Raw genomic sequence first — 14,696 nt, forward strand, 5'->3', positions numbered from 1 at the left:
ATCGTCTGGGAACCTTGCTTGTTTGACCTCCACCCCCAAATCTGAGCTTGGCCTTGGCTCCCGGCAGCAGAGAATAATATTTATTGGTGGGGCGCCACAGCTCAGCCGAGCTCTGTAACGACGAGATAAACGGCACCTGCACCTTGGCAGTAGAGTGTGACTGGTTCCTCCGGGTGGGAGAGCCTCGGGGAGCATGGAGGGCGGCGATGCTCAGAGACAGATGGCAGCCGCGCCCGGGAGGCGCGCACGGCCAGGTCCCAGCACGTGTGCCATTCCTGCCCTCCGTCCCAGGGACCTTCACACAGTCTCGCGTGGCTGTTAATTATAGCGAGTTATAGGATTACCTCCGGAGAATGCAGTGTTGCATGATTTTGCCTAGGGCTGAAAAGATGTGTCCACCAGCCAAGTAGATGGAAGGCCAGGGAAGCAAAAGTCTTCTCTGAGGTAATAGAAATGGAAACCCTAATGTGCGTTTATTTTTATTTGCTCCCCCAGGAAGGAGCCCTCTGGGGTCCTGGAGACCCCCGAGGAGCCCGGCAAAGAGGCCAAACGCAAACACCCAATGAGAAGGACCCGGCTTGCTTTACACGGGAGAGGGTCCACGGTGCCCAAGAGGGTCACACAGAGCCTCCAAGAGGCTGCGGGGCGGGGGCTGCTGTAGGAGTTTGCCATCAGAAGACCCCCACCTGCACCACCACTTTGGGTGGGCGTGTGAAACACATTTCACACGGGAAGTTCTGCATCCTTGTCAAGACTCATTTGTATCACAGGATGGACAGTTGAAACTGACTCGTGACCATCTCATGGACGGAGGGACCCTGCACATCAGCTGGTGCCTCATGGGCCACCCAGGACCACGGCCTCGGATGCTCAGGGCATGACCCGCTCCCCTCTTCTGGCCTTGTTTGTTGAAACCTGCAGGATCCTATGCGTTAATTCCCAAGGAATGAAACAGCCGGAGGGACCCCGGAATGCCGGACTCTCATTCCAGCGGATTAATGGCTCTCCCAATCCGATTGCACAGGTTTCAGAAGCTGCTTCCCTCCCACTTGACTCCCCTCCCGGTCTTTGGTTCCTCCTGCCTCCCAGGCAGGAGTCCTGGGTTGGAATAAGGGAAACTGCTGAATGCAGACTTGCGGGCCATGTAGAACACAAGCAAAGAGCGTGAGTGGCTCCTGACACTGCCCTTTGGTCCAAAGATCTGCCAGTCTTTTTAAAATGAAATTGACAAACAATAACTAGTTTGGCTTTGCCTTTTGAACTGGAGGCCCCTGGTAACTGGGCAAAACCCTGCCAAAGAACTGAGGTGACCCCAGAAGGAGCCGGCAGCAGGGGAGGCCGGGCATGCCAGACGTCAGAGTTGATGTGAGAGATCAGGAGCTGGTCTCGAGATGCCCAGACCGAGCTCCCACAGGCCCTGAGCAGTTAGGCAGTCAGTGAAAGTGCAAGCCGTGTCCTGGTTTCCTCCTTACTTTCACCTCCTGCGGCATAAAATGTACCGAAGCCATCTCTTTGGGGATTAAAGGGAAGTGTTGGTTTTCTGAGAAGTTACAACATGTCCGAGCTCTTGCCCGCACATTACTTTGCACGCGCGCTGCTCCTTTCTGATGACACCTGGAAGCTAAGCCCCTTCTCTCTCCCTGCTGCTCTGTCATCTCCATCCTCTGCATTTCTATTTAAATTTAGAATCGGCTGGTCAGTTTGCATGTGCACGGCCCGCACATGCGCACAGGACCCCCTCTGGGATTTTGTTGGGTGGCACTGAATCTATAGGTCAGTTTGGGACCAATGCACACCTTTCTGATGTTGAGTCTTCCCTCACTTATTCACATCTGTGCCTCCACCTACTCAGGGCTCCTTAAATTTCCCCTCAGTGACGCTTTGTGGTCTTCAGTGTCGAGGTCTTGCACATCTTTTGTTCCATTTATTCATTGGCATTTGACATTTTTTGATGCTCTTATAAATGGTAATTTTTTTTTTTTTTTTTTCGGTATGCAGGCCTCTCACTGTTGTGGCCTCTCCCGTCGCGGAGCGCAGGCTCCGGACGCGCAGGCTCAGTGGCCACGGCTCACGGGCCCAGCTGCTCCACGGCATGTGGGATCTTCCCGGACCGGGGCACGAACCCGCATCCCCCGTATCGGCAGGTGGACTCTCAACCACTGTGCCACCAGGGAAGCCCCTAAATGGTAACTTTTTTTTCCCCCCAGGGGAAAGCACGAATGCAGTCTTCCACTACCACAAACTATGCAGTCGCGTTTCCCACACTTGGGGAAATCGCAGAAGTCGTCACACCCGGAGTGCAGTGGATGAGCTTCACCCTGGGAAAGCCGCCTCTGTGATCATGGTATCTCCCCTTCCAGCTAAGTATATAAATGGTAACTTTCGAAGATTTTAATTTTCTGTTTGCTTGTTGCTGCTATATATATAAAAGAAATTTGTATGTTAATCTTGTATCCAGCAATCTAGCCACATTTAAGTGTTAATTCTAATCGATGATTGGTAAACTCTACATTATGTCGTGTCTGAATAATGAGAACTTCCTTTCTCCTTTCCCAAGGCTTATGCCTTTGATTTCCTTCTCCTGCTGTTTTACGCTGGCTGTGTTAAATGGATGGGGTGAGAAAGGATGTCACAGCTTTAGCTATTTCTTCTCCCTTCCCCCCCATTAAAAAGCTTATGAAGGATTCTGGGAAGATTGAAGTAGTAACATAGTTTTTGGATATTCCAAGAGCCCCGCTTAAAAACAGGTAGGACACCAGATAGAAAAAGAAAAGTTCCCGAGAGTATGTGGTGGAGTTTCCCAGAGGCCACGTGACATGCTACAGCCCAACAGCTTAAATGCACAAGCAGATGTAAGAATCCAACTGTCTTCTTTTTTTCTTTTAGTTAAAGGGGTGGGTTTTGTTTATTTGGGCTTTTTTGTTTGTTTTTTCTTTTTTGGCTGTACCACGTGGCTTCCGGGATCTTACTTCCCCTATCAGGGATCGAACCTGCGCCCCCTGCAGTGGAAGCTCAGAGTCCTAATCACTGGACCGCCAGGGAAGTCCCAAGAATTCAACTGTCTTCTATTAATCCAGACATTAAGACATTTGCAAGAACATGAAACAATGACACTTTTGTTACTAAATGTTGTGTTTTCAGAGATATAGTTACTTTGTATTAAAAAATGTTTTTTATGTTAACATGTAATAGGATTATTATTGCCATTTTAAGTGAATGAAGAAATATATCTTTAAAATAAAAAACATTCCATGGACAACATCTATAGCAAAACAAGGAGCTAAGGTGTTCCCACACAGCCTGGAGCCTCAGTGCGTGGGGTTGAGCCTCTGTAGGCCCAGACCGTGGGGTGCGGGGTCTGTGCGGAGAGAGCAGAGGGCAGTTACATGCTGAGTGTAGGGCCCCCGAACGCCCACAGGTGCGCCCTGCACAGCGCGGCAGCAGGCCAGGTTGACATCAGCAGGTGAAGCTGGCAGAGGCGTGGCTGCTGGGATAGTGGGGTGAGTGCGGGGCAACCTGGTCGTATCTGAAGGGGCTGGAATGGTCCAGGCCCTGTGAGCTCTCAAAATGGCCAACCTGGGCCTCCTTCCAGGACAGAGCCCTACATGGGGGGAAAACCGCAGGGCTGGGATCAGAGTTAAGCAGGACAGGGAGTATGGGGACAAATGAGGGAGACGGTGGGGATGAAAGGGGAGCTGCTGCCATGTGTGTCAAAATCACATGAGACCAACAGAAGAAGTGTGTCTATGAAATAGGAAAAGCCTTTGAACCAGGCCTCCTGCTAAAAGCTCATGAACATTACATTCACATAAAAAGCAACAGAAAGGGCTTCCCTGGTGGCGCAGTGGTTAAGAGTCCGCCTGCCAATGCAGGGGACACGGTTCGAGCCCTGGCACGGGAAGATCCCACATGCCGTGGAGCAGCTAAGCCCGTGGGCCACAACTACTGAGCCTGCGCTCTAGAGCCCGCAAGCCACAACTACTGAAGCCCACGCGCCTAGAGCCCGTGCTCCGCAACAAGAGAAGCCACCGCCATGAGAAGCCCGCGCACCACAACGAAGAGCAGCCCCCGCTCGCCGCAACTAGAAGAAGCCCGTGTGCAACAATGAAGACCCAACGCAGCCAAAAATAAATAAATAAATTCATTAAAAAAAAAAAAAAGCAACAGAAAACTATCAAGGTCAAATCCCATACAAAGTTACTACAGGAAGAATGAGAATAAGCAGCAGAATGACATTCCTACAGAGAATGAGGAGACTTAGAAGGAGGCGCTGAAAAAAGATAAGAACTGAAACATGCTGTTTCAAAATAAGCTAAAAATATTTAGGACGATGATACAAAATATGAGAAAAACACCATTATAAGTCGATTTTTAAAACTCAGAAATGACAGGCTCCAGAAAAGAATTAAAAATAAAAGAAAAGGGGGCTTCCCTGGTGGCGTAGTGGTTAAGAATCCACCTGCCAATGCAGGGGACACCGGTTCGATCCCTGGTCCGGGAAGATCCCACATGTCGCGGAGCAACTAAGCCCGTGCGCCACAACTACTGAGCCTGCGCTCTAGAGCCCGCGAGCCACAACTACTGAAGCCCACGTGACTAGAGCCCATGCTCCGCAACAAGAGAAGCCACCACAATGAGAAGCCTGTGCACTGCACCGAAGAGTAGCCCCCGCTCGCCGCAACTAGAGAAAGCCCACGTGCAGCAACGAAGACCCAACGCAGCCATAAATAAATAAACAAATAAATACACCAAAAAAAAATTAAACAGAAAAAGAAAAGAAAAGGGATGTCCCTGGCGGCCCAGTGGTTCAGATTCCACGCTTCCACTGCAGGAGTCAGTGGTTTGATCCCTGGTCGGGAATTAAGATCCTGCGTGCCAAAAAAAAAAAGAAGAAAAAATCATTTCCTAAGTGAAGACTAAATTAGAAGAAACACAAGAGTCAATAAACACCATAAATAATGCTTTAAGAGAAGTAGAAGGTGAGAAGGAGAAATGTTTTAAAATTCAAAAGGAAACAAAGAATGTGGGACAAATTAGTTCAGGGATATTCTAATTCCATCATCCCAGGTGTCCTTGAGACTCCTAATCCCCTAGTGAGCTCACGGAGGGAATGGGGTTGGCCAAGCCAGAGGCTGGCTTTTTAAACTATATCTTTATATCTATATATTCTTTCGGATTCTTTTCCCTTGTAGGTTATTACAAAATATTGAGTAGAGTTCCCTGTGCTATACAGTAGGTTCTTGCTGGTTATCTATTTTATATGTAGTAGTGTGTTGGCTTTTTAAAACAATAGCCTTTATTGTTTGGAGCAGTTATAGGTTCACAGCAAAATCAAGCAGCAGGTCCAGAGTCCCTGCTCACCCTGCCCTGCATGGACTTCCTCTACCACGGTCCTGCACCTGGTACAGTCACCCAGGTTCATTCTCTCTCTAGGTTGGGGTGACTTCTTTTTTTTTTTTTTAAATAAATTTATTTATTTTTATTTTTGGCTGCATTGGTTCCTCGTTGCTGCACGCGGGCTTTCTCTAGTTGCCACAAACGGGGGCTACTCTTTGTTGCGGTGCATGAGTTTCTCATTGTGGTGGCTTCTCTTGTTGCGGAGCACGAGCTCTAGGCACGCGGGCTTCAGTAGTTACAGTGCGTGGGCTCAGTAGTTGTGGCTCTAGAGCGCAGTAGTTGTGGGCTCTAGAGCGCAGGCTCAGTAGTTGTGGCCCACGGGCTTCGTCGCTCCGCGGCATGTGGGATCTTCCTGGACCAGGACTTGAACCCGTGTCCCCTGCATCGGCAGGCGGATTCTTAACCACTGCGCCACCAGGGAAGTCCCAGGTTGGGGGTAACATCTGAGGCCACTGCTGCATGGTAAGAGGGGGTTTGTTCTGGTATCATTGTCCTGAGTAGATGGAGGTGGAAGTGGATGTGGGGTGGCCATGGGGAACCAGGGAAAGGGACGGTCACTGAGCCAGGGCACACCTCAACGGGAGCCGGAGGGGCTGGAGTGGGTGTCACCGTGCTCCCGGCCTGTCCCAGGTACAGAAAGCTCCTGGGCCGAGAGGCCCCTGTAGCCCGGGGCTCGGGGCCTGGACGAGGGCAGCAGATCCCTGGTCCTGGCTGCATGGCTGCGGCCCCAGTGGCTTCTCTTTGTGCTGTTCCTGGATGTTCCCAGATTTGCAGAATCAACCCAGGGGTATTCTGCAAGGCCAACACGGGGGGAAGGGGGAAGACTAATTTGGGCAGTGCATGTGGAGTGAACTGTAGCTCGGGCCTGGCGGGGAGCAGGGAGAGGGCACAACCATGGGTACGGAGCTCACAGGTGGAGCCACTGCCCGGTGTGGGGCACAGGACTCAGCGCCTCAGCCTCAACCGCCTCCCCAAGCTCCGCCCTCCCAGGTGTGCAGGGGCCACGAGCTCTCCCAGCCCAAGCTTGTTTAGCGGCCACTGCAGAAAGACCGGGACCTGGGTAAGACACTGTCCACCTTCTCCAGTTCTGGCCTGAAGGGCCGAGCGGCTCCGGGTGAGCGACTCAGAACGCTGCTCAGTTATGCGGCCCCGCAAGGTCACTGCAGCTTTTACTGTGGTCACTGATTCAGAAAACCAGTGCTCCTCAGACCCCTGGCTTTGGCCTCGTTTGACAATCGCATGAAATAAGGATCGTCCCATGGAGGAAATCACTAACATTCCTGGCTCCCTGTGGCCGGCGGCCCCTGAGCGGGAGGAACAGGTAACTCAGTGTTCCCTTTGGTGCACGGTGGGGACATTTTGATCTTTGCGTCCCTTACCTAGGGGTTTGTTTTGGTTTTCTGAGTGGAACTCCATGACCTTGGGCAGCTGGAGGAAGGTATCCTGGTTACCTGGTTACCGGGAGACCAGTGGTGGAGGAGGGCCCGGCCTCGGGCAAGATTCTCTTACAGATTCCCTTCCTTTTTTTTCGAGTAAAGACCTCATCTCGCTGCATGGAAGTGAGTCTTAAATGATGTCCTGTGTCGGTGCTTCAGCTATAGGGTTCGGGGGAAACTCTGTGGGGCAGGGTGGGCATCAGTGAAACAGAGCACGAGGATCTGTGCTATTCCAGGCATGGGTGGGGAAGGGGCAGAAAGGGCCACAGTCACAGGAGTGAGGGGAACTCTCTGAGTAATGGGATTCTCAAAAAAACCTTTAATCCCTAATGCCACCCAAGATTCTAGATGATTCCCACCCCAGAGAACTCTGAATCTTCACAGCTCAGCAGTGAACAGTGCTGAGCAAAGCCCGGGGTATATACTAAGTAGTGAATGACTGATACTCAGAATCTCGAGAGCAAGGCGACGGGAGCAGTGAGGACAGAGGGTACCCCAAAGGGACAGAGGACAGCCATTGTGGAGGCTGGCTGGGGAGAGGCCAAAGGAAGGCCTTCCAGGGCTTCCCTGGTGGCGCAGTGGTTGAGAGTCCGCCTGCCGATGCAGGGGACGCGGGTTCGTGCCCCGGTCCGGGAGCACCTGGAGCAGCTGGGCCCATGAGCCATGGCCGCTGAGCCTGCGTGTCCGGAGCCTGTGCTCTGCAACGGGAGAGGCCACAACAGTGAGAGGCCTGCGTACCGCAAAAAAAAAAAAAAAAAAAAGGAAGGTCTCCATTGTAGCCCAAAGACATTTCAGAGACAGCCGGACACTTCCACTCAGGGCGTTTCTCCCAAGAGCAGCAGGTGGGGCCTTCTGGGTGGGAGCCACACCAGGTGGGCAGGGGTGCTTTGCAGTCCGCACTCTGAGAAGTGATCTGCATCTAAATGCAACATTGTGACGTGCATGGGATCCTGAATGGGACCAGACAAAGGATAGTAGTGGTGTCGACTTAAAAAAATATTCACAACCTAAAAGTTGAGAGTTATGTTTTATTCGGCGGGAATTTTTAGGACTTCAAGGCAGCATCGCAAGTAACCCTGAGAGAACTGCTCCCAGGAGGCGAGGGCGGGTACAGCCAGATTATATCGAAGTTTTGCAACGAAAGGCAGGTAGTCTGAATGTCCAAAGATTATTGTTAATTAAAGGAAAACCAGATATCTCAAGTTAAAGGAATTTAGCGCTTTTCTATGTATGGGAAGATGCAAGAGTCTGGGCTCACTGAACTCATTCCTTTGATATGCACCTCAGCCCTCTGGGGCCAGTATCCGCAGTTTTCACCTCCTGAGTTTCCCCAGGGCTCACCGTGGGGAGTGGCTGCAGTCCGATGGCTGCTAGGTGGCAGGTATTCTTCTCCTTCCAGAGTTCCCTCAACGGCTCACCACTGGCAGTGGCTGCAAGCGCTGACGACTGTGACATCCTTTGTTTACTGATATGGCAGAAAATACTCCACTTCTCAGTGAGGACACCAGCCAAGTCCAAATAACGTCTGCAGTTTAGCTACCAGTCATGTTCCCGTGTTGGTTTCTCCATTTTGACCGACTTACCATGCCCTGGAAGATGAACACACAAAAACTCAGAACTATCTTTGCAACTTTTTTGCAAATCTAAAAGTATTCCAAAGGAAAAGTATCTGATTTTTTTTAAAAAAAAAGGAGCCAAAGGTGAAAGCAATAGTAAGGCGCGGGAGGGGAGAGGGCAGGTGCGGGGGCAGGTGCAGGGGCAGAGGGCAGAGGGTGAGGCCGGAGAGCCCATTATAAACCCGGTGGAGAGAGCCGCGTGGGTCTGACTGCAGGAAGCACAGAGGTGGGTCGGCTCTAGTTCTTTCCGACACTTTGATGACGGAGATGACGTCATCATCATCATCGGAGATGACAGTGTTGAAGGTTGAGATTTTAAGAACAAACAGTTGGCCTCCACGTGAGCCCTTGGTACCGCTGTCCTCACCTGGCAGGCAGGAGGGAGGATTCTTCCTGTGCCCAACAATTGAGCAAACGGTAATTTACAGGTTTCCATAGACATCTGAAGACACTGGGTGACTGTGCCGCCAGGGATTGCAAACGACCCTTTTCCCAGACATCACCCCCCCACACCCCCGTCATCTTTCCGGATTCGGAAAGCCTGGCCGACTCCTCTGGGGCCCCAGGGCTCCGGCTGTGCCTGCCCCGGTGTCCTATCTGAAGGCTGGCAAGCCTGGTCCTCCCTCGGTTCATCCTACAAAACGATCACAAAGCCTGCACCGAAGCCGCTCTTAAAAACGCAGCTTCTGGGACTTCCCTGGCAGTCCAATGGTTAGGACTCTGAGCTGCCAATGCCAATACCGGGGGTCCAGGTTCGATCCCTGTTCGGGGAACTAACATCCTGCAAACCACGCGGCGCGGCCAGAAAAACCCTCGAAAAACCGAAAACCAACGCAGCGCCTAACACGTTATTCATCAGGGAGGTAAGTTAGTTCGAAGAGCTACTTTTCCCAGCCTCCCGTCCCGGCCCCTCTTGGCTCCCTGCCTGGGGACCAGCCAACCTCCAGTGTGACAGGCGCAGGGGGCACAGTCCGTGCCACGGAGAGCTGTGGCTGCTCCTACTTCCAGTGCCGGGGGCTTTCCTGCGGGCTCAGCGCTGGCAGTGGTGAGTCCCAGGCCCTCCTCCCGGACGCCATGCGGGGATGATGCAAGGTCAGTGTCACATGGCCTGCGGCCGTCTGTGGGGAAAGGCTGACCTCTGGTGGCCAGTTCTCATATTGCTGCCTCCGTGCTTCTCCCGGCTTCTATGCTGTCTGCATTCCCGCCACGGGAGCCTGGGGACACCAAGGCTTGTCCGTCCCGTCCGGGGTGACCCAGGCCCTCCCCACCCCACGGGCGCCTTCCTGGCTGGGGGTCACGAGGGTGTGTGGGGTAGGGTGAGCTCACCCCTCAGGCCCCTTTCTCCCTGTGCGGACTATGTCCACAGCCCCGTGGCCCCGGGCCTGGCTCCCGGCTATGGGCTCTGGTGGTCCACTAGGACCATGGGGCTGCTCCTCAACCCTAAGGGAGCTCCGTCTGCCCTTGCTGAGCCCAGATCCCCCAGTCTGCGTCCTTCTGTCCTCGGCCCAGGAGAGGGTCCGGTCGGCTCTGTCTCAGCAAAAGCCAGAAGGTACTCAGCCTGCCCTGCCCTGGCCACTCGGACCAAAGTGGCCTGATGCTAAGACAAAACGAGACACCCCTTTCTGCCTTTAAGAATATTGTCACCAAGTCATTATTTTATCACCAAGTAATGCTGACAGCAGACCCTTCGATGCCTCCTCCGTGTCAAGGGTCAGAAGTGGGGAGGGGCCAGGGCAGGGGGAGGATGCCCAGTTCACATCGTACCTGGTAATTTTCCACGGTGCGGCACGTGGGATCTTAGCTCCCCGACCAGGGATCGAACCTGTGCCGCTTGTGGTGGAAGCGTGGAGTCTTAACCACTGGACTGCCAGGGAAGTCCCAGTACCTGGTAATTTTTAATGAGGTAAGTCTGGTGACTGGGTTTTCTCTCTCTCTTTTTCTTGTTCTTTTATTATTATTATTAAACATATACTAATGTGAACATTTCCCATGTGCCTGTGGGTAGAGCCCCTGCTAGGCGGCCCAGCCTGTGACAGATGTTTCCTCATCTTTATTGGGGTATCTCAGAGGTATCCCAGGAAGACGGGGTCTTCTGCCAGCCAGGAAGCAACCATTAACGTCAAATGCACAGCAATGGGTCGGTGAGCAGGTTGTAGTGACACCATGAGCCTTGCATGCCACCCACTCGAGAGCCTGCAGTTTCATATCCGTGTCCCAGAGAGAGCACCCCCTAAACCTACTTTCTGGGAGGTGGGCATCGGCTCCCGAGACCCCACCTGCTGTAGCACTGCTCTTACAGGCTTGCTACGTTTTTTGGATGAATCGAGGGTAACATTAAATACATTACTGTAGGGGAACAAAATTTGCAGGCCAGAGACACCCAAAATGTCTCTGGCCTGCAAATTATTTCAAGCTGAGAACAATCAAGACACCAAAAGACTTTGGGAAGAAACTTTGACCTTCCTCCAACTGCCCGAAGGATTTAGACAGAGGGCTTGTTCCCAGAATAGAGCTATCACCCGATATGTCTGCAAAGAATATGGGCCAGGCGTGGAGATCAGAGTCCACTCAGCGACCCATTGTCTCTGCCCAGCCCAGCAAACAGATATTTACCAAATATCTCCACGTGAATGACCTTCCTCCCCTTTGAAGTCCCAAACCACTGCACTCACCATCCTCGTTTGTGTTTAGCTGCAAATGGTATTTAGGGCGAGGGTTTCGGCCATTTTGGTGAGTTACTCAGCTTCTTTTCTGGATCTCTCCCATGTACACGTGTTATTAATCTTTGATTTTTCTCCCGTTAATCTGTCCCATGCCAATCTACTTCATAGACCAGGCAGAAGAACCTAGAAGGTAGAGGAAAAGTCTTCCCCGACATGACTCGTGTAAACATATGCCCCAGGTCCTCACCAGCATTTGGTGTTGTCAGCGTTCTGGGTTTCGGGCGTTCTGATGGGTGTGTGGAGGCGTCTCCTGGCTGTTTTAACTTGCAATTCCCTGATGACGTGTGATGTGGAGCATTTGCGTTACTTATAAAATCACTAGTTAATGCTGTCATCCTCGAGAGAGGTTATCTGAGAGACCGGGAGGTAAGACATTTGGATGGGGTGTTAAGGCGTCGGAGTGGAGCCCCGCCTGGGAGGGTCCGGGTGGCAGCACAGCATGAGGGCCTTGCACAGCGTCAGAGCAATTTCACCGGCGTCACGATTTTGCCTTTGATCAGCTTCCACCCATTCCCCGGAATAACCTACTTTTTGTTTTTACTCTCAACATTGACAGTGTTTCTGGGGCCCATCGGGGCAGAATTCCGCTCTGTCCACCCCAGGCCTTCCTTCTCAGGCCAGAAGGAGAAACACTAAGAAAGGAAGGGGGGCGGGGGATGGAGAGAGAAAGAAAGAGAAAGAGAGAAAGAAGGGAGGAAGGGAGAGTAAGGAAAAGAAGTTGCCCGCCACTCCACGGCTACAAGTATCGAGTCTTCGGCCCCTGCAGTCGCCCACCAACAGTGAGGGGAATTCAGGATGGAAAAAAACCAGGAAGCACTCTGTGCCTTAGATACAGACCCCTTAGATAGTGAAGTTACACATCTAAGGAAAAGTTTCAATGACCCCGGATTCTTGCATCTTTCCACACCTAGAAAAGCACACTAAAATCATTAACTTGAGATGTCCGTTCTTTGTGATTAGCAGTAATCTTTTCATGCTTGATCACACGAATTCCTATATATCCTGGCTTCTCCCTTACCTCTTCTGAGAGGGGTATATAGTCCTCAGGAAGGTCCCCGAATCAACTTAACTGACAACTTTTACGCTGTGCCTTTTCCTTTCAGTCAAGAGAAGGGAGGAAGGAAAAACAGCAAGTGTGAGACAGGAATCGGGGTGAGAGCCTACCCCAAACCCCTTAGAGTTGAACAGTTTGCTATGAGAGGATCAAACCTGCAATCAAAGCTGCTTCACAGGGAAGATAGGACAGGCATCTTATTCAAAATGTGTCAACTGTGCATTTATTCACTGGTCCTGTGTTCCTCTAATAGATCTTTCTAGATCTTCATTTTTATCTCCCTTGAGTTTTGATTTCCCACGTGTGTGGTTCTTAGTCTTTGGGGATGAATGATCCACATACAGGACATTGCTGTGAAATGTTTGAGCAGCTCAAACATTCCCCTCCTCTGACCATGCTGGACAGACCTTCTCTGCGTCAAGTCGTGGTGTCATGTGGGGGCTTTGATTCATTCACTGTTTATTCATAATTTATTAACATTTAGCAAATAGTGCAACATTTTTGTCCTGGGGATACAAAGGTGAATAAGATACAGCCTGAGGGAGACTGACACCTAGCGGAGGAGAGACACAGCACAGGGATAACTATAAAGCGGTAAGCTCCTAGCGTATCCTGGGGACGGTTCCAGGAAATGCGTTCATGGGAAAATCTTGACTTACTTGGAAATCAGATAACATGAACATTATTCCTGGCATGCCTTTGAAATACTGGGCACCACTTAACCAATTCTCCAGTTCGGTCTTTGAGTGCCTTGTAACAACGTAGAACTCTCAGGTTTTGATGAGAAGCCTGTGTTGCATTTCACATGTTTTAGATTAATTGCATCATTCATGAATGACGCAGTTAATGGCCAAGGATAGGAGGATGTGGTTAGGTCTCTGCCCAGAACCTAGGTTTCAGAACTGCGTTTCCGTGAAGGGTTAACACCTGGCCCCCTCCAGATGGCCTGAGGTCAGAGCCTCTCTGGAAGAGGCGAGAGAACAGCCCTTCTGGAGAATTAGAACGTTTAGTGCCGTGCGATCTATTTTCAAAGCCAGGCAGCTGGAATTTAAGGGGCTATGGCTGTGAACCCTGAGCATAAGTTGTTGACTGTGAGATGATCAGGCTTGAAAACCGAGCTGGTTCCTGGGTCAGGCAGGATTAAAGGGCCAGATGCTCAAAAGAGTGATATAATGGGGATTTAAAAACCCAACTTAGGGCTTCCCTGGTGGCGCAGTGGTTGAGAGTCCGCCTGCCGATGCCGGGGTTCGTGCCCCGGTCCGGGAAGATCCCACATGCCGCGGAGCGGCTGGGCCCGTAAGCCATGGCCGCTGAGCCTGCGTGTCCGGAGCCTGTGCTCCGCAACGGGAGAGGCCACAACAGTGAGAGGCCCGTGTACCATAAAAAAAAAAAAAAAAATCAACTTAAAGAATCACCAATATCTCCAACTATTTGGGCAAGGAGTTTTACCTTTTTAAAAACAAATTTAACCTTGGGGACAGATTTGTAGTTTCGCATGCTGCGTGTTCTCTAGGCTGGCGCCTCGGAATCTGCGCGCAGGAGAGCTGGCTTTGGGCTGCGTTTGGGTAGGTTAGGGGACACAGTGGCCGGGAAACTGAGCAGTTGCAGGCTCACAGGGCGGCACGCAAGGTCGTTGGCTTCATCGCAACCTGTTCCCTGACTCGCTGTGATGTTACGGGTCCGTTTCGAGTTTGCAGTTAACATACCCAGCATGGCTCTGTCTTTTGTTGCATTTCCTGCACTATTATCTAGGTTTTGGCGTTTCCCCCTCCCCAGTTTTGGCCTCTGATGACTTACAGAATGTCCCTGATCCTCACGTGTTGGCTCCGAGATGGGTGATAAAGAAGATGGGGTGACGGCAAGGATGAAGAAACCCTGCACGTGTGAGCCAAGCAGATGAGTGAAACTACAACACAGATCTTTGCTTAAAATCAGTCAGCAGGAAACTCCCCCCCATGCTAAGCGTGGATGTGCGTGGGAGCGAAGAAAGACAGGCTGTGCCTGTATTTTCCGAATTTTAAAAGTTAGTGTATTAATGACACGCTGAAAAATACCATGTAAAAACTGAAGCAGTGCTGTAATATGGTAGACTAAGCTATCTGGACCAGTCCTCCCATTCAAACTAGAAAAGGATGGATAAATGTTGAAATGAGTCTTCTTAAAGGCATCAGAAGGGTCACAAGGAGTAAGGAATCACCAAATCGAACCTAACGGGAGGTACATACAGAAAGAAAACTGAGTAGAGGCTGGGCTCCGAGACGGCTTCTGCTTCCGGCATGGGCAAGTTGCCATGTTTGACTTGGGTTTGACAGCCTCGAAGGGCGAGGAGAAAGCTCAGCAAATCCACGGCTGTCCCAGGTGGGGGCTACAGGGCCATTCCCTGCAGATGAAGCTGAGGTGCCAGAGCTGTGCCTGAGGAAGAGGGTGCAGCAGAAGTAAGCCTGCTGCCCAGAACGTCGGGAACAGAGAA

General features: G+C 51.4%; 1 protein-coding gene and 1 non-coding gene across 2 annotated transcripts in view; one reads left to right on the plus strand and one right to left on the minus strand.

Moving 5' to 3' along the window:
- Nucleotides 1-2,204: 2,204 nt before the first annotated feature.
- Nucleotides 2,205-2,368, minus strand: LOC113627414 (U1 spliceosomal RNA). The gene has a single exon (XR_003435535.1). It is a non-coding gene; the product is annotated as a U1 spliceosomal RNA (small nuclear RNA).
- Nucleotides 2,369-10,240: 7,872 nt separating this feature from the next.
- KLHDC4 (kelch domain containing 4) overlaps nucleotides 10,241-14,696 on the plus strand; it is a 64,749-nt gene continuing 60,293 nt past the window's right edge. Inside the window, exon 1 of the mRNA XM_027119024.1 lies at nucleotides 10,241-10,352. Within this exon, the coding sequence (XP_026974825.1) occupies nucleotides 10,348-10,352 (5 nt within the window). The 5' untranslated portion in view covers nucleotides 10,241-10,347. The remainder of the gene's footprint in view (nucleotides 10,353-14,696) is intronic.

Source organism: Aethalodelphis obliquidens, unplaced genomic scaffold, assembly GCF_003676395.1.
Source record: "Aethalodelphis obliquidens isolate GAN/ISIS:26980383/991018 unplaced genomic scaffold, ASM367639v1 scaffold20, whole genome shotgun sequence".
NCBI lineage: Eukaryota > Metazoa > Chordata > Mammalia > Artiodactyla > Delphinidae > Aethalodelphis > Aethalodelphis obliquidens.